The sequence below is a fragment of the Paroedura picta genome, chromosome 4 (assembly GCF_049243985.1).
Source record: "Paroedura picta isolate Pp20150507F chromosome 4, Ppicta_v3.0, whole genome shotgun sequence".
In the NCBI taxonomy this organism is placed as follows: Eukaryota; Metazoa; Chordata; class Lepidosauria; order Squamata; family Gekkonidae; genus Paroedura; species Paroedura picta.
In genome coordinates this window covers 44,817,788-44,841,617 of record NC_135372.1, presented here as the reverse complement: position 1 = coordinate 44,841,617, position 23,830 = coordinate 44,817,788, and the positions used below count along the sequence as shown (strand labels likewise).

General features: G+C 41.1%; 1 protein-coding gene across 3 annotated transcripts in view; it reads left to right on the top strand.

Annotated features, from left to right (window-relative positions):
* BRINP3 (BMP/retinoic acid inducible neural specific 3) overlaps positions 1–23,830 on the top strand; it is a 324,516-nt gene that overhangs the window by 268,561 nt on the left and 32,125 nt on the right. For all 3 annotated transcript variants that reach the window (XM_077332678.1, XM_077332677.1, XM_077332676.1), the window contains exon 7: positions 8,099–8,321. In XM_077332678.1, coding sequence (XP_077188793.1) covers positions 8,099–8,321 — 223 coding nt within the window. The remainder of the gene's footprint in view (positions 1–8,098; positions 8,322–23,830) is intronic.

Sequence of the window (23,830 nt, the reverse complement as noted above, 5' to 3'; positions counted from 1 at the left end):
CCTTCGGGTAGAGAAAAGCAGCATATAAGAACCAACTCTTCTGCTTCTCCTTCTTAAATTAAATAAACAATGCAGCATGACCACACCGACATGCCATGGAGACAGCTGCAAGTGCAAATGTAGCATCATAGCTTGACAGCTGAGAAACAGCCTCTGCCATGCAAATGCAAAACTCTTCCAGGAATTGGCCCTTGCATTTGTGGTGCATGGGGCCAGCCAGTACCCTTGTTCCATGTTGCCACATCCAGAGGCACATTGCCTGTTTGGAGGAGTCCCAAATGCAGAATTCCTGAAAGTCATGTCAGTTTCCTAGTGTGTTAATGATATAAGCATTTTTGTCTCACGATGACTCTCTGAACTGGATCCGGCCTTGTGAAAAAGTCACAGTAAATTCCTATTCACTGTGCTCCAAATAGAGTTAAGACGGGAAAGGTGTTAAGAGTAGAAGATTGAATGATTGATTTGTGCAAGTTCAAGTTTCAGCTTCTCCACAGTTTCCCTGTCCAATTATAAACCCACTTCAAATGGAGGCTATTTCTTCGTTCTTTGTTCCAGTAAACATGCAGACTTCTCCAGGCTGGCCCTTCTGTCTTTTGATGACTTCAGTAACGCATCAAGGAAACAGAAACTCATTGCCACATAAAAACTAATATACAACATTTTATAGCCATGTTTTCCCAGCCTTTGGGAAACACAAGAGTCTGCATTTCTAAAAGCTGTTCATCTTTCCTAAATCACAGTAACGATGTCTGAAAAATATGAAAAGGGGATTGGATTAAATATGTGTGGTTGGAGACTGGGGTGAGGGAGGCAGGGTGTTTTATTGCAGATAAAATTACAGTAGCTTTGGGTTTGTGGGCTTCAATTTGCTGCTGGGACTGGCACTTGACCTCTAACATGTATGGCTCAGATTCCGATTCAAATCATTGTTATGAGAAGGGAAGGGATAACGCATGCTTTCTTCTGAGAATAGCAGGTCTGCAAAGCTTCTGGCGAACCAAGCTGAGTGTAATCTACAAGTAGGTTCCTAGTAGTTCCATCCATGGCTGATAAGATGTGGTTTTTGTTGTGCTAAGAATTTTATTAAGAGAGGCACAGGTATATAAAGGACTTTTTGGCACACTCAACGTATTCCTGGTTTTCTGGGCAGTTGACCCATAAGCATTGGAATCAGTTTGTGCACAGTTCTGCCCCCTCCCCATGGTAGAATCAGTTCATTTCTTCATTGTGTGCCTTCAATAATCAGGATTTTCAAGTGATATTACTGTCATCACTAGTGGTGTAATCAGTAGCACCACAGCATCCCCTCTTTAAAAAAAATCCTCAGCTTTTTAAAAAGTCTCCATCCCCTTCCCTCATCGAGGTATGCACTTTTCCTTATATCTCCCCAAAAGAAAATAGAGACTTTTTAATTGTTTTAATGGGAGGGTGAGAGGGAGGGAGGGAGGGAGGGAGGGAGGAAGGAAGGAAGGAAGGAAGGAAGGAAGGAAGGAATTTCTTGTCTTCAGAGTAGGGGCAGAAGAGAGAATGATCTGACCATGACAATCCAATCATTTAACATTGACCTTGAGGTGGATGGTAGTGAGCAGGAAAAAGAAAAGCAACAGAAACATTATTCTATACTTTATAAAAAAGAAACATAATTAATCAGGAAAAAGCCAACTCACAATTGGCTTCTAGAGAAATATTGGGGTAAATGTGATCTAAAAAAAAATCCCAAGAAGAAAAAACCCACCCAACTGAAAACTAAAGGCTAAAAAAATGTGCAGAAATCAGGTGATAAGCTGAAGTCCTATAGATATGGTCTTTCAGAAAGAGCACAGCCTGGGTACTAAGTGGATGGCTATATGTCTTGAGATGCTCTCTTCCTCTGTGGTCCAGGAAAATCTTTGCAGCCGAAACCTGTGCAAACCTGAACTGAATTACAGAATATTTAAATCTGGTGAAGTCAATGGGCTCGCCGATTCTGCACAAGAAATTTGTCCCTGGACAGCCTCTTGTTGCCTATGGGTTTTAGTGGCTGGTTTGAGTTTTCTCAGGTGGCTGGTTTGAGTTTTCCCCAGATTTGCTCCGCAATGAAGGAAATCGCCAAATCTGTAGTGTTTTGCCCACCCTCACACCTACCCTCCCCTCTCCATTTCTGGATTGAGTATGTTTTTTTAAAAAAAATAGTGTGGTCCACATAGCTGCAGGACTGCCAAGCTAAGTGTCCACCATACAAATAAAGTTTTCTCCTAATTGTGCTCAATAATTTTGTTATTGGGCAGCCAAAACACATTCCTGTGTATGTTTTCTGGCAGTGGGGTATGAACAGGGAAAGTGGGGGGGGGGGGCATGTGATAAAGCAGCCCTCTCCCTAATAGCTTGGCATCCGTGTGGAATCGGTCTCTGTTTAGGACATTGGCAGAGTAATTAACACAGCAACGGTGCACAGCCTGATTAAAAAGTAGATAAGTAGGCTTATTTAGGAACTAATGTATTTGATAGGAAAGTGGCAAAAAAAAAGATAGGTTCCTAACTATATCTCTAGCTTACAGACAGACAGAGTGTGACACTCCTAGATGCTGCTGTTCTAATTGTCTTCTTGCTGTTGCTTCATGGTCTTCTTCTCTTCTTCCTTGTACATTAGACATTGCCTTTTCCAACACAGGAACGCCTCATAAACAATAGGTTGAATCAAGTTAAAAAAATATCAAGGGCATACAGAGTTCTCTGCTTTGTGTTCCTGGAGGGTGTCCAAAGTCAGAGCCTGGGTGTCTTCCAGGAATTATTCATTTTTTCCCTCTCAGGAGGATTGAATGGTAGGTATTTAGAGTGTGATCTTTATTTGGGAATAAGCCTATTGGGACAAGTTCTTTCTCAATACTTGTGCTCACGATTTTTATTTAGTTAAACCTCCTTATTTTGCATTTTCTCTGTGTTTTTAACATTTTAGACACATAACAAAATCTAGTATAATTTGTATTTTGGGACTATTACTGGTGCAGTAAGAGAAGACTGAATTAGGAATGGGGAGAGAGAGCGATTTACAAGTAAATCCTTGGTATTCATCAAATAGAGTAAAACCTTAGTCTACAGTTGAATTGAGTTGATAGTAATTTGTAACAGTTAGCAAGTAATGATATCAGCTCTGTGAAGCGATGTGTGAAGACATAAAAATGAATTTCTATCTTGGATTTTACCATTTTAATTAGGAAAGGTATTTACAGGTGCTTAAAAATAAGAGAGACTTTTCATAGGGACTTTCTTTAAATGTTGTATTCAGGGTTTTGTTTTTTAACCATTGAGATTTCTTCCTCCTGTGCCAGAAGCTGTCTCGCCAGAAGAATCTTTCTTGTACAGAAGGTTGTATACTTCATTATGCAAAATGTTAGAATGCAACCCAATTTTACAATTTAACAAACATTTTAAAAGAGTATTAAATTTCCAATTGGATATTTCCCCCTTTCAACAACCTTTGTTTTCTGTCAGTGTTCCTTTTTTGTTGTTTTTGTTTTCAAATAAATTATGTGTAAGGATCCTTTGGCTTTAAATAATGAGACAGAGAAATCTTGTCACTGGAGTGTACGGAGTACTGTACAAAGTGACAAGGCAAGGCCATTAAAAATGCTATCTAGGTAGATACTTTAAAATGCTGTTTTTGACAGGGGCAATGTAAATAAATGTATTTGTGAAATGCAAGTACAGCTGTTCTTTACTTAGCCTTTCTTGGAAGCTGTGGAGCTTTCCTCAAACTGTATCGACCATTATCATGTCCTTTGGTTGAGTGCTGGGATGTTGGTCAGTTAATTATTAGATGTGGTCTATTGATTGTAGCAATGGGCAGAATCTCCCAAACCTTTCCTATTAATTATCCAGGTATTTTAAGGGTAATCAAAATGCTGACCTAGAGACCTTGCTTTAACAAAGTCCTCACCTCTTTATCCCATTTTGTCTTTAGAGAATTGATCAACATGAATGGGTTGGTCAGAAAGGTTTATGCAGGGCTGAAGACCCTAGATGCCCTCTTAGATGTTGACAGCCTCCATTTTACCCCCAAAGCGCCATCATGTCAGCTGTTAGCAATGGCAAGAGAAAGCCATTTTCATCCCTTCCTTGCAGGATTTATACTAATAGTCCTCAGTTCCTAACCAGCAACTCTCTCAGAGCGCTTATCTCTTGGTCAAATCCCCATGGCCTTGTTTCTTCCAGCAGCCCGCAGGTGCCTCTATACATGAACAGAATGAGGGACATGGCTTAAGAAAGTGCAGAAATGAGCCAGCAGGTGTTGCATTGCATTTGTGATGGAACATAAAGGTCTCACTGTGATCTGACATGTTGCTGTACAAATCTTGTGGAATGACTGAACTCCTCAATATTCTAAAAGTCAGAGGCAAATTTTGGAGGCAGCATATTTTTTCTTTTGCTATTACCCATTAATGTAAAAAAAGACATACTTTAAATACTTGATCCCATTTAACTCTTTAACTGGTCAATAGCCTCAATTCCTTTTTTTTAATTCCAAATTGGTTACAAGCTGTGGCTCATTCAGATTAACTGGGGAAATATGACTGAGTAGTTGTCTGCCATCCATTTTTTCAGATTTGGCTTACATTAATAGTAATACTAATGTAATTTATAATTTATAATCAGAAATTATATGTGCAGGCATTCAATTATCAAGAAAATGATTGCTCTTAGTGTTCTTCAGTATGTAGAAAAAAATCAATCCTGTAATGTTACAGTCACCTTCCTTATTCTGTCAATTGAGAAACATGGATTAAGTGTAAGTTGTTACCAAATTACATAAAGGCTCTTTCTAACCAGTTTTTTTTTAATCGTTACCACAACCAATTAGTATCCATGCTTATTCAGGAATATATATGATGCTAATAGAATTTGTGGTTCAAATCAATGCTCTATATAAACCATCCATACTTTCCTTCATGTCATTCACTTGCATATCATGCACAAGCTGGTTGCATTCCTTATATATCCCTTATTATATATTTATTTTATAGGACAATCCTGTGCAGAGTTACTCCAGCCTACACAAATTGGAATCAACGAGTTTAGATAGAACTAATTTTATATAGGATTTGGCGTATTAGTCTCCTAATTCTTCTAGTCCCCTCCAAGAAGCTTGATGGTAGAGCAATGAGGAAGGTCTCATATCCAATCCCTTGCATCTCAGGAAATAATATGAGGAAAATTTATTTTATTTTTATTTATTTTATTTATTTAGATTTATATACTGCCCTCCCCGAAGGCTCAGTTGCGTGAGACTTCAAAATTATGTTGCTAGTTCAATCAAGTAACACTTTGGGTTCCCATTGGGGAGAAATGTAGAATACAAATTAAGTAAATAAAAACAAATTGTGAGAATCAGAATGTTGTGGAGGATCTATGTGGAAACATCAAGCATAGCAGAGGGACTACTAAAATATGAGTTCATCTATTGCAAAGAAGAATTAGGATTTGGTTTTGTCACTTGATTGGAAGTAGACTCCTTTGTGTGAGGTGGGGGTGTATATGTGTAAAAATCCCAAATACCTTTTCACCTTCTTTTTCATGTCAAGATCCATTGTTGAAATTCACATGGGGCAGAGGCAGACTAGTTCAAATGAATCAAAAGCAGGGAGCAGTTCATAAAAGCAATGCAGGCAAGTTATGTCACATGGAAATGCAACACTAAGTGTTGTATAACAGACTGTATAACATCCATATGATAGAACCAATTTTCAACATTTAAATATTAAAATCCAGTTTATATTTCAAAACTGTGGGGCTCACCACCTTCTCTCTGGTAAGAGGAAGGGGGAGTAAAGTGCTATGATGTTTTGGCGGGTGGTGTGCAGATGTTGCTTATGTAGGGAGGCCAGTGTGTTGGTGTTATTCTGTGGGACTCAACTATAAGACTGGTGGAACAGCTGTTTTGCAGGCCCTGTGGGACTGTTTTAAATCCCTCAGAGTCATTCTTATTCAGGAGAGCATTCCTTCAGATGAAAAAATGGGGCAAAGAAAACCCTGGCTCTGGCTGATTTTGTGTGTTCTGGGGGGCATGTTCACTGACCCCAAAAGTGTGAAAAAGCAAAACATTGTTTATGCCCAAGAGAGAAGAAAAGTGGGTGACAAAAATCAAGGGAAGTACACAGTGGGGAGAGTTAGAGAGGGGAGCAAGCACACAGCAGGAAGGGTGGCAGGAAAGGGTGAACAGTATCCCCAGGAAAATTAGGAGGCAGAGCAAGAGAGCAGTAGCTAGTGGGAAGTGATTTCTCCTTCCCCAGTCCTTTAGGGTCTCCCACTTGTATATTTATTATGGGTTCATGTTTCTTGCATATTCTGAGGAAAGGAGGATAGGGAGTGGAATCAACAACTGATCAATGTAGTCTTCCTTCCCTGACCTCAGACCTTCAGAGTGCAAGAACCAGACCTGTCACAAAAGCCTGACAACACAGAAGTAGGTGAAAGAGCTGCACGAAACTTCCCTGAGAATATTGAGTCATCTTATCTAAACTCTTTTGGCTTCCCTTGAAATCGTTCAGATGTCTCATCAGAAGAGGAACTTCTAAATTCACTTCAGGCAAAATTTCCCTGGCAACTCTAATTGAGAGGTAGTTATGGTGTTTTTGAGTTCCTCTCTTGTCCAGATTCCTTCCTGTGCCCTTAATCACATTCTAAAGTACCTGTGCATTTTGCTGATTAGAGTACAATAAATTTAATACTCCTTGAACAGCAAGCGCTCATGTTGCAGTTTCACAGCTCATGAAATGTGTCAGTTTAAGATATGAGGCAAATACCACTTCTTTTCTTCCTTCCTTCCTTCCTCTCTCTCTTGATTTGCAAAGCTCTGTGACTTCACATTAGTCTTATCTCTCATTACCCTGGATACAATGTGATATTCATTAGAAAAGAATACAGAACATGATTTCATTAAGAGTTAACAAGCTCTATTCTTGGCAAAATTCTCTCCACCCCTTTCAGTTTTGCATTGAGTATGAATATAATACAAACCTTGCTTATCACTTATAAACAGCATGACAGCAGGTACGGTACTACATGGAGATAGTAAAGTCTTCTTCAATATACTACTTTGAGACTGAGAGGCCTGGAACATGTATTATATGGTGTGCTGTAATCTTTGGACCAGGACTAGAGAGAACTTGGTTCAAATCCACAGTCAGTCATGAAGTTCTCTGGGGCTGCATACGTGCATAATTGGATAGGGCAGAAGAGAGGTCAAGGGATGGTTCTAGAAAGAAGGTGGTTCATCCATTAAGTTGCCGCAAGCACTTTGGAGAAAGGATAGCTCTGTAATGAGGGGATAATAATACAAACCCACCGTATAAGGCTGATGGAAGTCTTTCCATATAAGGTAAGTGACCCACACTGAACATGGAAAGTGGTGTTTAAGTGTAAATATAAAATCCCTTAGAGCAATCCAGCCACAAGCTGATCTAATTTGTAGCTTTATTGGGATTTAAACATGAGATTTCCAGCATACATTTCCTAGAGATTGTGCTATACCATTCTTTCTCTCTGGAACCACACATTGTTGAGCTTTTGGACTAGATGGCCCTTTAATAGCAGTTTGAGCTGCTGCAAACAGCAGGTGGATTCTGTTTAGCATCAAGCCATGGAAGTTTCAGGTGTCCATTTCCACACACCAAGCCTCTATTAAAGGGTCAGGACATTTTTCTCCTAGCCAGTCATCAATGTTAGTTGGATACTGCATTGTCCTTGAGCTATTGGAATGGCTCACCTTTTTCAACTTCTTGTGCAGACACAGCAACCAGGAGATGAATGATACGATGGCATGTCGGTCCATCTTGTTTGGATATCAATCCCAAGTTAGTGGGCATGGGATCAGAGCCTTAATAGAAAATAAGTTTCAGAGTCCTTCATTTATCAGATGGATCAGTAGGTTGCACTGATAATCTAAGCTGTGCCATTCTTGAGTGTTGATGTTGCATTACTATTGACTCCATGTATAAAACTGCCAACAATGCATCTGCGTGTACATCCATTAACAGTGAGCAAAACTGGCATAAATGTTGTCTTGCTGCACAAGGGACCATCAGCGCATAACTTAAGAGTGTCAAATTTTGCCATTTTGCAGATGAATTCAAGCTCTTTATGAAAAGGCTGCCCATGAACTATTTCCTCAACACATCTGCCATTATGCACTTGTGGACAATGGACTCAAATTTCCAGCATCGTTATGAGCAACTAGAAACCAGCATGAAACAACTGTTCTTTAAGGCACAGAAAATTGTTTACAAGCTCTTTAGCCTTAGTAAGAGGTGCCATAAGCAGCCACTTATCAGCTTGCCAAGGCAAAGGTAAGACAAAACGATTACAACAATCGAAAACAAGCTACCTAGAACAGTGATTCCTAAATGAGGCTTGCATGTGGATTAACAAAAATTGGTGGGAAATAAGGGTTGTTAGAAACCTCAACCGCATGCAAATGACTGTCTTAAATTTTTTTGGCATCACTGACCTAGGAGGCTCTTTTGACATTAATATCCTAACGTGTATTCATAAGTCTTCCAGTGTAATTCTGTCGTACAAAAGCATACCTGAAGGGCAGTCAGTGTCTTAAGAAATGCATTCTCTTGTCCATGGGAACCAGCAGCACTACAGGATACCTCACCTTTCCACCTTCTAGCCAATTATGTGGAACGTACATGGGGAAAGAGGATGCTATGCTTTGAGAGTGTAGAGAGTGAAGACTATAGGGTGCAATTTTCACTCCCAAGCTTGATGCAGTCTGCCTCTGTGTAATTCACAGCTTTCTTTCCTTCTCCATCATTTACTTGGGAGAAGAAAGGGAGAAATCTCCATCCCCAGACTTCTTTGTGGGGAAACTTCCCAGGAAGTGGCTTGGAAGGTGGCCAACAACTAATAATCCAGTCTGATTGTCCTTCTGAAGCACAAACGCTACAATAGGAAAGTTCAAAAATATCCTCCCACAGCTTTTATCGCTGGACGTTTTTGCAGACAGCAGATTCACACAACATGGATCCGCTGACAAACATCCTTGGCTAGTCTTGTCAATACCATTTGTTTTAATAAGTATGTCATCTGCAACATAATAATATTCTTATCTGGGCCAGAAAATTGTCTGAATCTCATAGAATCTGGGCTACTACTGAGATGAGACGTGTTTGGCATGTAAATTGCCCTGGATGAGGAGTTTTCATATATTAGCTACTCTGAGCTTTCTGGTAGAACAGCAGGGTATGTGTAATAGCTATATACAAATCATTTAAAACAGCCAAACACACTTAATAACATGGCATAACTTGTAGCAGACCACATCTAATTTTAGAAAATGTTATGCTCCTTGAGTTGGCAGATTTCTATTACTTATTCAGGAATTTGTAACAATTAAAATTGCAAAAAGAATCAATTTTGCAAAAACAACATTGATTCAAAACAAATCAAATAAAATGCCATATGAATGGAGAAATTTGGGGAAATACTGATAGCATTCCCATTGTTTATCATTACTTGGTTTTAGAGCAGTAAGTGGGGATAGACTGGTTTTAACCAACCTCCTATCAGAACACCCTTGGACAATGCCTTGTTACTTACATAGATCATTCAAAATGGTGATAAAGATCTTTTACCACCCCACAAGAAGCTCTGATATATTCTTTGGCTATTAAGGCTTGGTGGTTGCCTCAGTTTCTCATGTGAAATCAGAATATCTGTTTACTCTGAGCATGTAGCAGAGCAGTTAATTTAATCAAATAAGTAGTCACAGCATGTATAAATCCAGAGGCTGCTGAAAGAACTAAGCTTATTAAAAAGAAATCAAATTACCTGGAACTCAAAACATGAAAAAGAAGCTACTGTAAAAAAGCTCCTTACAATACGGAGGGGAGTTGTTTTGTAGCTGCAAGCAGATCAATGTCATACATAAGTTGACTTTTGCTGCTACAGTTACCAGTTCTGGTTTGGGGAAAACCTTGAGATTTGGGGAGTGGGGCCAGAGGAGGACAGGGTTTGAGGAGGGGAGAGGCATAGAGTCTAAACTTTTTCTCTAGAACTCATCTCTAATGCCTGGAGACCAATTGTAAGAGTGGGAGATTTCCAGGCTCCATCTGGAGGCTGGCAACCGTATCTGGTCCATCTAGTCTAGTTAAGTATAACCTGCTGTGCCTAGCAATGCCATATATTGAGCCTGGGACTTTCAGTATGCGGAACCTGTGCTCTACCACCAACCCACAGTCCTACCCTCATTCATCCAAGTGAAACAAAACACAGAGGGCCATTCCTCACAATGACCAATGTTGCTAAATGTTTGCAGTTTGCAGAAATTCTATATTTAATAGTGGAATTTCATCATTCCACGTACCTTCAATTCTAGTGGAATATTGAAGTCCCAGTAGCGGTCTATTCATTCCCCACAGGTTTCTGGTCTCACCAGAATCGCAACAACGAAGGTGATATTTTTCTGCGCTTCTTCTCGCTCCTGGCGGTCAATCAAACAGAACAGCCAATGAACTGTTGTGTTCGTGCTCCCAAAAAGCCCCTTTCCTGTTAAAAACTGTTTTTAAAAAACCCGAAAACACCAGTAGTAACGAGTATTTGTTCATTCGATGTCTCAAGACCTTTTTTGCTGGCGTAAGAGCTGGCGCTTAATCGTTTACACATTCTTCAAGTAAAAAAAAAATCCCCCCTCCCATGGGTACAATTTCTGGCAGAAATTACGGGCAGTGTCGAACAGGGGGCTGTATTATGCTCAGGAACTTTAAAGACAATTGCAGAAGGGAGCTTTGTTTTACTGTTAAGCACTTCTGAATTGCTTGTGGAGGGACTTCAGCCAGAGAAGCCTCACTTATTCGTTGCTTTCACCAGTTTAATGGAGAAAAAATGGCGATCGCGTCTCTGGAAGCTCAGGGGCGAGAGCTAGGGAGGGACATTCTTTCTACTGCTATTTTGAGAACACACATATCTTTCGCTGATGTGTTGCGGTTTGTGCTCAGAAGTGTAGCGGTTTTTTCAGGGGGAATCCACTTTTCTGGATTTCCCCCTAAGCGCTATAAAATTCCGGTTGTTGCTGGAGTTTGGCGGGAGTTTTGCGGTTTGTTTACGATGTCATGTGGAACGTTAAATTAATAGCATTTACAAAAGGTAAGACTTCGGCTATATTTAAGTTGTGCGGAATGGACCAGAGGTTTAATATAATTTTTACTATTCTAACAAAGATTTGGCTAGAATCAGAGGAAGAAATGTCATCCTTATTGTTTCAGCATTGTGAGAATACTGCATTGAAATTACACAAAGTTGTATAACTATTATTGTATAATACTAAAACATGAACAACCACTTATGCTTCACTCTTAGTGCAATCCTTCTGCACCTTTCTCCTTCAATTGATTATTTGGAGCCAAGAAAAGTCTTTTTCATTCAGCTTCCTTTTCCTGCTGTAAGACTTACTGCTGTAAGATTACATTTCCCAGCAAATATTGCTTCTTTTTATTACTTATGGGGACTAATATACTTAAAAACATTGCTGGTGATATATTTGTTAGAGTGGGAGATTATTTAGAATTAAAATTATCCTCCAGTGTCTCCAGCACATGTGGGCAAAGAGCAAAGAAACAGGCATTTTATTCTGTCGCCACCAGATTTCTAAAAGGAAGTTCTACACTGGAGCAATGCATCCTAATATGGGGAGAAATATTCAATATTGGGGAGAAAACAAGAGAGCCAGCCTATCCTCATAACATGGATCATTCATTATCTTCTATGTCCCAAGAAAGAACTTGTGAAAAGTTAATCAGGGAGGTTTACTAAAAGATGTTTTCATTGTCTGTGCTAATGAAGGTCATTTTAAATTACATACACTGAAATTTGAAAGCATTTCTTATTACGGAAATGATAAAACTATTGGCTTACTAATGCCTGCGAGGAATAGCCTTCCATTCCCTTCCGGTTGTTTCTAAGTGTCAAGACAACTGGAAGAACTTGTTTTGCTGTGTCCCCAAATGCAGTATTAATAGTACAATCCCGTGTAGCGTTACTCCTGTCTGTCAGTTGAAATCAGTGGTCTTCAACTGGGGTAACTCTACATAGGATTCTACTGAAAATCACAGAAAGTGATAGTAGCCATGCACGTTGAGCCAAGAATATAACAGTACTACTTTTGTTGATTAGCTTTTTCATACAGCCAGTTACTGGATATATTTGTTGGAGACTTTGATGTAAATACAGTCAGCCAAAAGTAGACTAAAACTTCATCCTTAGCCACATTTACTTTGAAGGAGACCATACTGGTTTCTATAGAATTCTTCTATTGAACTAACAGTTTTCTGTCATTGTAGGTTAATCTTAACACAGCCCGCGGTGCCGTGGGCGCAGCGGACTAAATAAAGCCGTAAGGGCTTAGTGGGAGGAGTTAGGGCGGGCTCTGTCCGGGATGAGGAAGGGTGCCGATTGGCCCCTTCCTCCGGACAGACCATGCCGATTGGCCCGGCCGATTCCCGCCCGCGGCTCGCAGTTGCTCCCTTGCCGGCGGCCTGACACGGCGAGAGGCACAAAGCCACGCTGCGCGCGACTGCCGGGGGCTCCCTTACCTAGCGCCCGCTGTCTTTTTCGTACAGCGGGCTTGATTACTAGTACTAAATATAAAGCAAAATAGAGCACTGTCCACCATTCAAGTTTTAAGTTTGCAGGAAAATAAGGATTTGAATTTCTGAACATCAGGAATGCTTGCCAGGTGTCTAATCCAGGGATTAATATATTTATCACAGGATATTTTTAAAAAATAACAGTAATATTAAAAACTATGCAATATGAAATTTGGTAGATGAGAACAAAACATACATCTGCTGTTTACTGAAGGAATATTTTTGAGCCATCCCATCATTTTGTTAAAAGCATTAATTTGCCCTAGTTTATATGCTCATCTAAATTTAAGAATTTTCAAATAATAAGACTGGAGAGTAACCACCAGGGAGGCTTGATGGTAATTATCTAGTCTGCATGTAGGCAATTCCTAGATTAATAAGAATTAATAATACAGAGAGAATGGGAGCAATGTTTGCACACCTTTGGATTCTGCCTCTCAACCCTTTCTGGATTTTGTGGATTTTTCTTCTTTATCCTTTGCAATTCTTAATTCCTCCTTTCAATTTATGCAGTTCATCAGGGAGCACAGCCAGCACATTTTTGCTCTCTTTCACCTGAAAAACAATGCTTAATTTAACAAGAATGCCAGAACTCCAGCTTGACTATGAAGAATTACCCTGTCTAGGAAGTGTTGGCCCTTGGCCTCACATCGGTGGAAGCTGACTAGGGCAATTCACTGGTGAGGAATGTCTGCCAGTGTTGAAGCTAGCCTTCATGGCTGGAGAAATGCCGCGACCGTACAGAATGAGAAGCTGAGAAGAGACTCTGAAACGTGCTGTGCCATCTGAATCCTTGGCTCAAATGGGGCCTGTTTCCATCTCCCAGCCAGTACATATACACATATACCTTAAGACCGATGCCCAGAATATGGGGAGCGATTTTTAAAGTTATTAGTTATACCGCCATCTTGTATTTGTATTGATATTTTACATTGTTTTACTGTTCTATTGAGCGTACTTTTAATTAATATTGTTTTTTGTTTTGTGAACTGCTGCAAGCCAGTTTATGGAAGCGGTGGTATAGAAATGCAATAATAAATAAATAAACAACCAAACAAATAAATAATAGAATCTGGTTCATTTACCCTTCCAGTTGTAGAAGATGCCAGGAAGCAGTGAAGCATCATGAGAGAAGGCCATGCTGAGACATTTACATACTGCCTTTCAGAAAAACACCTGCAATGTATAATAACAGTAATAATATTAATTTTATAGCCCGCCATTCCCAGCTGACTCAGGGGCAGGACAGGTAACAACAGGAGGTATACAAGTAATTAACTTACATGGGTAAAGAGGTTTTTGGGAAATGTATTACAATAGCATTAATTAGTTAAACTAAAATCATAACCACCTCTTTGAAAACTTTACAAAGGGAGAACCCATTTCTGTTGTGCAGTTGGTGTTTTATGGATGGAACATTGCTGTTTTGGGGTTTGGGAGGCCAGCATTTCCTTGATGTTGATTTCCTGGCTTTAGCCATAGGTCTGGCAGAACAGTTTTGTTTTGTAGAACTGTTGATGGTCACGGAGGGCCCTGATTTCACCAGGGGGTCATTCCTCCAGGTTGGGGCCAGGACCAAAAAGACCCTGGCCTTGGTTGAGGACAGTTTTACTTCTTTTGGGCCAGGGATCCTGAGCAAATGCTGTTAGCTGGATATTCATGCTCTTTGTGGGCTATACTGGAAGAGGTGATTCTGTAAATAGAGGTGGTGGTCTCAGACTGTTCAGGGCTTTAAAGGTTAGCACTAAGTCTGTGAACATGATCTGATCTCTAATCTGGAGCCAGTGTAGCTGTGAGAACACTGGTATAATATTGTCTGCCCATTGAGTCCCAATAAGGACTCATGCTGCTGTGTTCTGGACCAGGTGGAGTTTCCAGATCAGTGTTGAGGGCAGCCCTGCATAAAGCAAGTTACAGAAGTCTTATATGGAGGTGACCATTGCATGGATCACCATGGCTAGGTCAACACCAACAGGTATGGTGCAAGCTGTCATACTTGGCGAAAGCCTGTTGGGTGACCTTTGTAATCTGGGCCTCCATAGACTGGGAAGTGTCCAGAAACACACCTAGACTCCTGTCAGTGGACGTAGGTGTTAAACAGAGACCGTCTAGCCCTGGGAGCTGCATTGTATCCTATTCAGCATGCCAGCCCAGTCTTTGCTGGATTTTACTTCAGTTGACCGCCTGAGCCACTCCACCACAGTCTCCAAACATTTGACCATGGCATCTGGAGGAATTGATCAGCAGAAATAGCTGTGTCAGCAGAAATAGGTGTTATCAATGTACTGGCGACAGCCCAGCCCAAAATTCCAGAACTGTTGGGCAAGGGGGCGCATGTAGATGTTAAATAAATTGGGGAAAGAATACCTCCCCGCAGAACTCCATATATTAGGACTTGCTGCTGGGATATTTTCTCCCCTCCCCTATGTGATAGAAAAGGCAGAAGAAAACAAGCGAAACAGGGACAGAAAAGGGAGAGGAAAACAAGCAGACTCCAGGTTATAGCTCTCAAAGAACTGTTCCATAATGATGCCGTCAGGAGGAGTCAAATGAAAGTTGAGATCTTAGATAGATGGGTAGATGGAAGTATCTCAGCTTCCTTTCTGATAGTGTCAACAGGAATGGCTTCTGCTGGCCTTGCTAATAGTTCGGAAGGAGCAATAAGTTGGATCAGTGACATTATGACTTTATATATCTCTGAAAAGCTGCAAACAAGGCTTGTGAGATCATTCTTGTTTGATAGCATGATAACGATAGTGCTAAACATGATGGTTGGATTCCGGAAGGCTCATCACCGAGATGCTGGTCCCTATGGCAACGATATCACACAGCCCCTTTTTCAGCTTTGATGGCTTGTTCACACATACAACTCATCACTTGATTCTATAGTCACTGAATGAGTGATGAACATGTATCAAACCAGCCCTTTCTAACAGGAGAGCAGTGTTATTTTTGTTTTGAAAAAAACAACCTAATTTTAAAAGTTGTATCATGATTCATCTACATTTTTATCAAGAGATAAATTTGTGTCCGGTAGCAGTTTAAAGACTAACAAGGTTTTCTGGGAATAAGCTTTCAGGAGTCAAGACTTCCTCCCTGTGATGAAGCAAGACTGACTCTGAACATCTTATACCCCCAAAAATCTGGTTGGTCTCTAAAGTACCACTAGTTTCAAATCTAGTTGCTGTATTGCTGAACAACATGGCTACTTTCCTGCAGTGTTTTAAAATCAATACATCCATCTTTGTTTAGTTTTATTGCCCCAACCCCAATATTACTTTTTGCGGGCTTGTGCACTGCTATGGGTTCATTCCATGCTGCTGCAAAAAGTTGATCTTAATTTAACAGGAAAGGGGTTGGGACTCAATGGGATTCCTTTCAGTGTCTCTTTTGCTAAGTTGCTTCCTTCCTGGATGAGATCAAATAGGTCTGTATTTCTTTGGGTCAAAGTATATGCGAAAACCTATTTGAGAAGTAGGTAAAATACGTCCCAGGTTCCTTTACTGTAATTTCAGACTGTAATACATTCCAGATTGATCTGTCTAATTATACTTTATCCCCAAAGAGAAGAACAGTGATAGCTTTTATGTTACGAAGGGGTGACTTTAAAAATGCATTATGATGAAGTGACAGATCCTTCTCTTCAAAAGCATCTTACTCTTTGATGGAAGGTCCATGAATCATAGATACTGCATTTCTCCTAATTTATCCATAGAGCAGATTTCCCAGATTCAGTTGGTCATTTTCCAAAGACAGTTAAAAAGAGCCCTCCCCCCAGTCCCCTTAGCAATCTAGCTTGTCCTCCATTTTATAACTGTGCTGTCATTAGGATTCCATCCAGAATCCATTGCCGCCAAGGGGAGTCACAGTTAAAAGAATATTCACCAAAAATATGCCAAAAGAAAGTATGATTCACTACGCCAGTAGTGATTCAGTAGAGGGACAGATTGCTGTCTTATGGTGAACATAAATCCACATCAAGAGCTTAATTTTCTTGCAGAAAGCTGAGAATGTTTTAAATGTCTACTGTAAATCATATAGGCTTTATAAGTATCTAAGAATATGACCATACACAGCTTATCTACTCTTCAGGTCATTACTGGATTAATTTTATGCAATGTTAGGTATGTTAAAGGTGCCCAATATTGGGCTGTAACCAGTTGCTGCAGCAATAAGTGGCCATGGAAAGCTGTCTTATACAATCAGTGGTCAATTTAGCCAAGCACAGCCTTTTTTTCTAACTGTCAGAGCCTCTCTAGGAAGGGTCGTGCTACCTAGACTTCTTTTTGGAAATGCCACGGATTAAGCTGGATACCTTCTGCACACATAGCATGTGCATAACTGTGGCCACATTTCAAACAACTCTGTTTCTTATGTGTTCACTATTGTCTCCTCATACATAAGAGTTCACATAATCTTTGGCCATTTCTGCATGAGGAATCTACCCCTGGACAGCCTTTGAATGTAGGTGGCTTTTAGAGCCCCCTGCACATGATGTCGCCTGCATCCTTGAGGCTGTCAAGGAGCTGTGTCGTTTTGGCCATTTTTAACTCACAATGAGGGAAATTGGCAAAAATGGATTTACCACCCACAATCGCGCATCGCATCAGTGAGCAACCAGTGAGGAACCAAAGGCAAGCCTGTATGGAGGGGGGAAGGTGCGACAGTCTCTGTAGCTTTGTCCTACCCTCGCACCCACCCTCCCCATTTCCTGATCCAGGTATTTTTTTAATGGCGCAGTCTGTGTTGCAGTATGACTGTAAAGGTAAACTACATTGTCAAAGGTAAAATAAAATTTCCTTTAAAGTGTCTATGGTATTTTTGGGATCAGCCAGGCAAAACACAGGCCCTTTTCTGTTTTCTGGAGGTTGGGAAAGAGGGGGGGGGCAGGTGATCAAGCAGCTTTCTCCCGATCGTACAGGGGTCTAAGCGCTTTGTTTTTAAGCCAACCATTTACACAAAATGTCCTTTTGGGTTCAGCTACCATGTCCAGCCTTCTTACAACTCAGGCAGGCAAAAATAGTCCTTTTGTGTTTTCTGGAGGTGGGAAGTGAGCTAGGGGAGATGATCAAGCATCCTTCTCCTGATCATACAGGGGTCTGAGCACTTTGATTTTAAGCCAACCATTTGCACAAAATGACTTTTTGTGCTCCAGGGACCATGTTCAGTGTCTCAGAAATCCACCCATACAGAAATGAAGTCTAAAAGAACATGAATCCCAAGTGGGGAGGGGGGGGGTGCTATATTGTTCTGGTCTTTCTCCATAGCAATGCGGCAGTACTGATTTTGATTAAAAATACATCTGTGTTATGGCATTACTGCATAGCAATGCAGAAGTGCTTAAAAAATTAATTTCGGGGCTGGGGGAGAGATAAATCTTCAGTCCATGAGAGGTGCTGTGCTGTGATTGGTGGCTTGCTGTGATTGACAAGCCAAGGAGTGGAGGGAGAAGTTCATTTTGCTTTCCCTTGCAGCCTCGTCAGGAGGCAAAAATCCGCAATGGGGTAGAGGGAAAATGTGGGAGAGGCCTCCCATGAGTAGGGCTGCAAATGTGAGGTTTACCATCCTACATTTGCAAGCAGGAATCCACTTCCATTTTACCCCTCTGTGCAAAAATAGTCATTGATTATCATATCAGGCCATATCACCACATGTGGTCAGGATCCACATCTTCTCTAGGCTCATATCTGTGTGAAGATGGTCCCACATCCCAGTAGAAATCCGCACCCTTGCTGAAAATAGGACAGTGATTGTAATGGCTTTACCAATTCTATTGTCCCTTTTATCGTGCCAAATAAAGGAATGTGTGTGTAATAGAACAGAGAGGTCATTCTCTTAGAGCCAAATGACAATGAAAGCAGGTTCAAAGGATGAGTGCAGACCCAACTGTTTCCTCACAGCCACACAGCAGTTGCTGGGAATGACAGTTTGAAAGTCTATAAGAGCCCAACCTGGCTCAGGATTACAGCATGGGGATCACTGGGGCTCCTGCCTTCCCTCCGTATAGTTTTCCTGAGCTGAAAGGACCCTGGTTAAGGGGTGTTTGCCACTTATGGATCTGCATTTGGAACTCAAAAATCCAGGAACAAACTAGGTCTTGTGTATGTGGGTCTGCCAAGGGCCGAGCTTGAGGTCCGAGGCAGGATCTAAACAGATACGTAACCTACTAATGCACTGAGATGATCAGTTTAAATCAGGGGTAGTCAAACTGCGGCCCTCCAGATGTCCATGGACTACAATTCCCAGGAGCCCCTGCCAGCAGACGCTGGCAGGGGCTCCTGGGAATTGTAGTCCATGGACATCTGGAGGGCCGCAGTTTGACTACCCCTGGTTTAAATCAATAAATGCTAATCTAGCCAATCGCACACATGTTCTGGAAGATCTATGTCTGCTTTTGTGTATATAAGTTGGGGTTTTCTGGGGGGTTTCTGAGTCTTGTTATCTCCGGCTACAATTTGCACTCATGCTGAGATCACAATAAAGAGCTGTTCATTTGCCCCGTAGTCCTGGCATTTCTTCCTTGAACCCAAGGGTATAACACGAGGCAAGACTAGCTGAGCGCTAGCGGAGAGCTACCATTCTCTCTACTAATAAGACAAACATCTCTGGATTTCTCATCTTCTTGCTGTTGCTATGTGCTGCTGCATACAGATGCAATGGCAATAAGGTTACAGAAGCAACATCGTTTTTATGCAGTGACGGTGACTCACAGTTGGAACATATGAGTTATGTTTGTTGCTGTGCAGTAGGAAGTAATTCTGGGGAGCACAGAATAAAAATACAGAACTCTAGAAGGAACAGCCATTAAAGATTAGTTGAGATTTCCCTTGGAAATTCATTTTATTTGAGGTTTTAGTGTTCTGCTTGATGCAATTAATATTACACTATTCATTCCTTCATTATATTTGTATACCTCCCTCCCCAAAGGAATGGGCCTACTGCAGGAACCTTTTAGCAAGGGAAGTTCAGGATTCCTGCTTTGAAGCAAAAGCCCTGAGAGTATAACTAAAACTGAAATTTCATATCCCCAATCCTAACACAACTGCAACCGGGGATGGGCTAGCAAGATTGGATGCTATGAAAGTGATGTGTATTTGTTCAGTGGTGCCATGTCTTACTATGTTTTCTTGAACCCACCATGTGCCACAATGCCTGAGGTGAGATGACAGGCAGGAACTTGTCTAAGGAGATGGGAACAAGGGCATCACTATGCTGACTAGTTGGCCTCCACCATGCACTCACTTTACAATTGTCCAAAACAATAATGCTAACCTCTTCCATCATCCTCTTTTTATGGTGAGGAACCTCATCTGATGATGCAGCATGCATGAATTCGCATGCACAGCACATAACCTTCACAGTGCGTCCTACTTTACAGATCCAAAGACCATTCCTATGTGTTGCCTTAATTCATGGGTTTCCAAGATGACAACCTTGGCATTCCCTTAGGGCACAAACCTCCAGGTAGTGGCTGGAGATCTCCTGCTATTACAACGGAGCTTTAGGCAACAGAGACCAGTTCACCGGAAGCAAATGTCTGTTTTGGAAGGTGGACTCTATGGCATCATACCACATCGAAGGCCCTCCTTTCCCCACACCTCACCCCCGCCCCAATACACTAAGTGATCAGATTGTCCCACTTTTGGAGGGACATCTGGGGGCACCTGGCAAATTGTACTTATGTTTAAATTTAAAAATATATATTACAATACTATTTTTGTGTTCTATGCGTTCTATGAAACTTTTTGTTGTTCCATATAGACCAAATTTTAAATCAAGAACCACCCTGGTCAATGGTGTCCCGCTTTACCAATGTTAAAATCTGGTCAACTTACCATACTCAATAGGGTTGGCCGCTTTGGTGTCCAAAGTGGCCATTCACACCTGAAGTAGCCAGTGCCGCGGCACCTGCGCCCCCCCCCCCCCGTGCACCACAGCGCTGACTGCTTCGGGCGTAAACAGCCTCTTTGGATGCCGAAACACCCAACTCTAATACACACACACAGGTTCCAGCCCCCAAATCTCCAGATGCTTTCTAACTCAGAGCTGGCAACCCAAGCACGCACATTGATAGCAGGAATGGCTTTCTTTCTAGCTTTGCAATTTCCAGTGCTATCAGTCTCCAGGGCGACAGGATGAAATTCCTATTTGGTAGCCATAGTAATTGGTCCTGCTCATCTCCATGGAAGAAATGAAGAAACTCCTCTAAAGAGCAGACTGTATTGATAGCCTCCAGTAACAAGGCTTGGCAGTTTCCAAGGGCTCAGAACGAAGCCTTGTACACAAACAGGTGCACTTGATTCCATGTAAAGCAGCTTCTTAGCCTCCCATTGTCTTCATATCATAGACGGAATTTGTATGGTCACTTTATGCTTCAAAAATCAAGCTCTATTGACAAAAAAAATCGTCGTCTTGAATTGACTGAAAAGTTTTCCACTCTTTAATAGCAGCCAAGCATCACACAATTTATATTCATTCAATCGTCAAGCTTTTCATTTTCATTTTACATTGTATATGCCAAAGTAACATTTGTGGGCTGTCAGATTGGGAGGAAGATTTGCAATCAAATGCAATTTTATATCTGACAGTGATCATACAAGCTTAAATTCCATATTGAGTTTTAATGGGAGAGAGGAATAAGCAAGCAAGCAGCATAAAAGCTCTTCTACATGCCCCAGTTTTGTTGTTTTAAGATTCATATGCACACCATGGTTCTTGAGCACTAAATTCCCATTGCCTCTTTATTGAAGGTGTCCCTATATTATAATGCTTCACCAAATTATTGAGTTGTGATTGTAATGAAGGTTTCAGTTGTGTTTAGATGAGTTGCCCTGATATCCCATTGCAGAAAGACTGTCATTGGCTGATTTGTTCTGATTCAATAGTAGTGTATTAGTGTAGGACAATAGTACTGTAGGACAATCAGAAAAACTGAGGGAGGACAGGGTAGAAGAAACAGGGTCCTAAGCAGAAGTGTGTGAGGAGTAGAAGACTGAGTTCATTTGCTTCCATTTTGTTTTGAGAGGAAGGATTTTCAATACACAAGCATATGCTTAAATTGGACTCCCTAAATTGGTGGTACATTAGAAAGCTTTTTTGCTTTCATCATCATCAGCAGTTTGGTGTAGTGGTTAGGAGTGTGGAATTCTAATCTGGAGAGCCAGTTTTGATTCCGTGCTCCCCCACATGCAGCCAGCTGGGTGACCTTGGGCTCCCCACAGCACTGATAAAGCTGTTCTGACCGAGCAGTAATATCGGGGCTCTCTCAGCCTCACCTACCTCACTGGATGTCTGTTGTGGGGAGAGGAAAGGAAATGTGAATGTAAGCTGCTTTGAGACTCCTTTGGGTAGAGAAAAGTGGCATATAAGAACCAACACTTCTTTTTCATCTTCATCATCATCATCATCATCATCTAAACAGTAGAGTTGTTGAAGTACGTGTCCACTGGTGGCTACCACCAATGAGAAATGACATTGATGTTTGGGGCAATAGAGTGAAGAGTGTGACAATTATCAAAGATGGAAAACTTAGAGTAATACCTTGATTTCTCTGATATGGGAAATCTGTCCAGTCTCTGGCTAATTTGCATGCTGGGCAGATTAGTAAAAAGGGCACCATGTAATGGGTAGGGCTGGCCATGATGTAAGTGGCAATTCCAGCCCACTGACTCAGTGAACTTTGAATAGGGGAGCTCTGCTAAGGATTAGAATAGGGTTAGCAGCCTGCAGGTGGAGCTTGGAGTTCTCCTGGGATTAAAACTGATGTCCACACTACAGAGATCAGTTCTACTCAAGAAGATGGCAGCTTCAAAACGTAGAATCCATAGTGTCAATCCTTGCTCTCCCCAACCTCCACCATCTTCAGGTTCCACCATTCAGTCTTCAAGAATGTCCCAAATCACTCTTGGCAAATCTAGGGGCACCTTGCACTAAGGAAAGAGGTGCACTAAGAAAGGGGCAAAGTGTACAATTTGTAAGAGGTCTGAAAGGAAAGAACCATGCATTTATGGAGAAAAATTGCTGAGCAACTGCCAACACAACTATTCTCTAAATTTTTCAAGCATTTTGCTAGTTATACATCCCAGTGATGCCTGTTAAGCTTATCAAATATGCATATACAACCATTTGAGTGCTGAGGTAAGCAGGATCTACATCATCCCCAAACAATAGTTGCTGAATGAACTCTCTGGAGCGCCTTGCTTCTGTGACTTTGGAGCTGCCTTGGTTAATTCTCTTTGGAAAGTACGGCAACTATTTCTTTAAGTTGAAAATTAATTGGTGAAGCCATTTGGATCATTCCTGTCATGCTCATCTTATGAATGTGCATTGACGAAAAGTCTTCCTTACTCATTTTGAAAAGCACAAAAGCATAGCAAGTGGTGAATGAAAAAACATTGTTTGGCGTTTGTTCGTGGTTTGTCAATAGAGTAGAATTTTAACAACAGCAAGTGCTATTGGGGCACATTAACCAGCAGCTATTAAAATTCAGGCACCTTGGCAGGCATGGGGTAACCCAAGACCAGCAAAATGCTAGGCATTAACAAGTGCTATTGAAATTAATAAGAGCAATAATCATTAGCATTTATATAGTGCTGTGAAGTGTTTAAAATGCTTCACTCCCATCTCAGTAATCCTTGCAAGTCTTACAATATGTTTGCCCTATTGGAGATGGTGGGAGGAAAGGGGAGGTGGGATGGAGAGGAAAGGGAGTTGTTTAAGGCCTGCTGGGGAGCTCATAAGCTTGGAACAGGCATTTCCTGGCTCACAGGTCACAGTCTTAGCTCTTACAATACACCACCTGTCAAGATCAAGCATTGATAGCATGAAAGGTTCCATGATTAAGACCTTTCACAAGGTTTTATCTTGTGTAATTTTAAGACAGAAGAGTCACATGGTGAGTAGGTGTTTAACCCTTTCCATCATCCTCTCCCTCACATGCATGTAAAAAACAAAACAAAAACCCAGGCCTTCTATGATCCCAAAGCAGGCATCTATACAATGATGCAAGAAAGCTGTAGAAATGGGCAATTTTTAAAAGGAAACAAATGGGAAGAAATGCAAAAGAAAGCATCCCCCCCCCTCCAAATTCTTATATTTGTACATCCCAGAGCAAGATTGCATTGGAGGTTGGGCTGCAATATGTGTAAAAGAAGATATAGTTTCAAATAAATTAACAGGATTCACAGAAACCTGTTTTCTCACTGAGT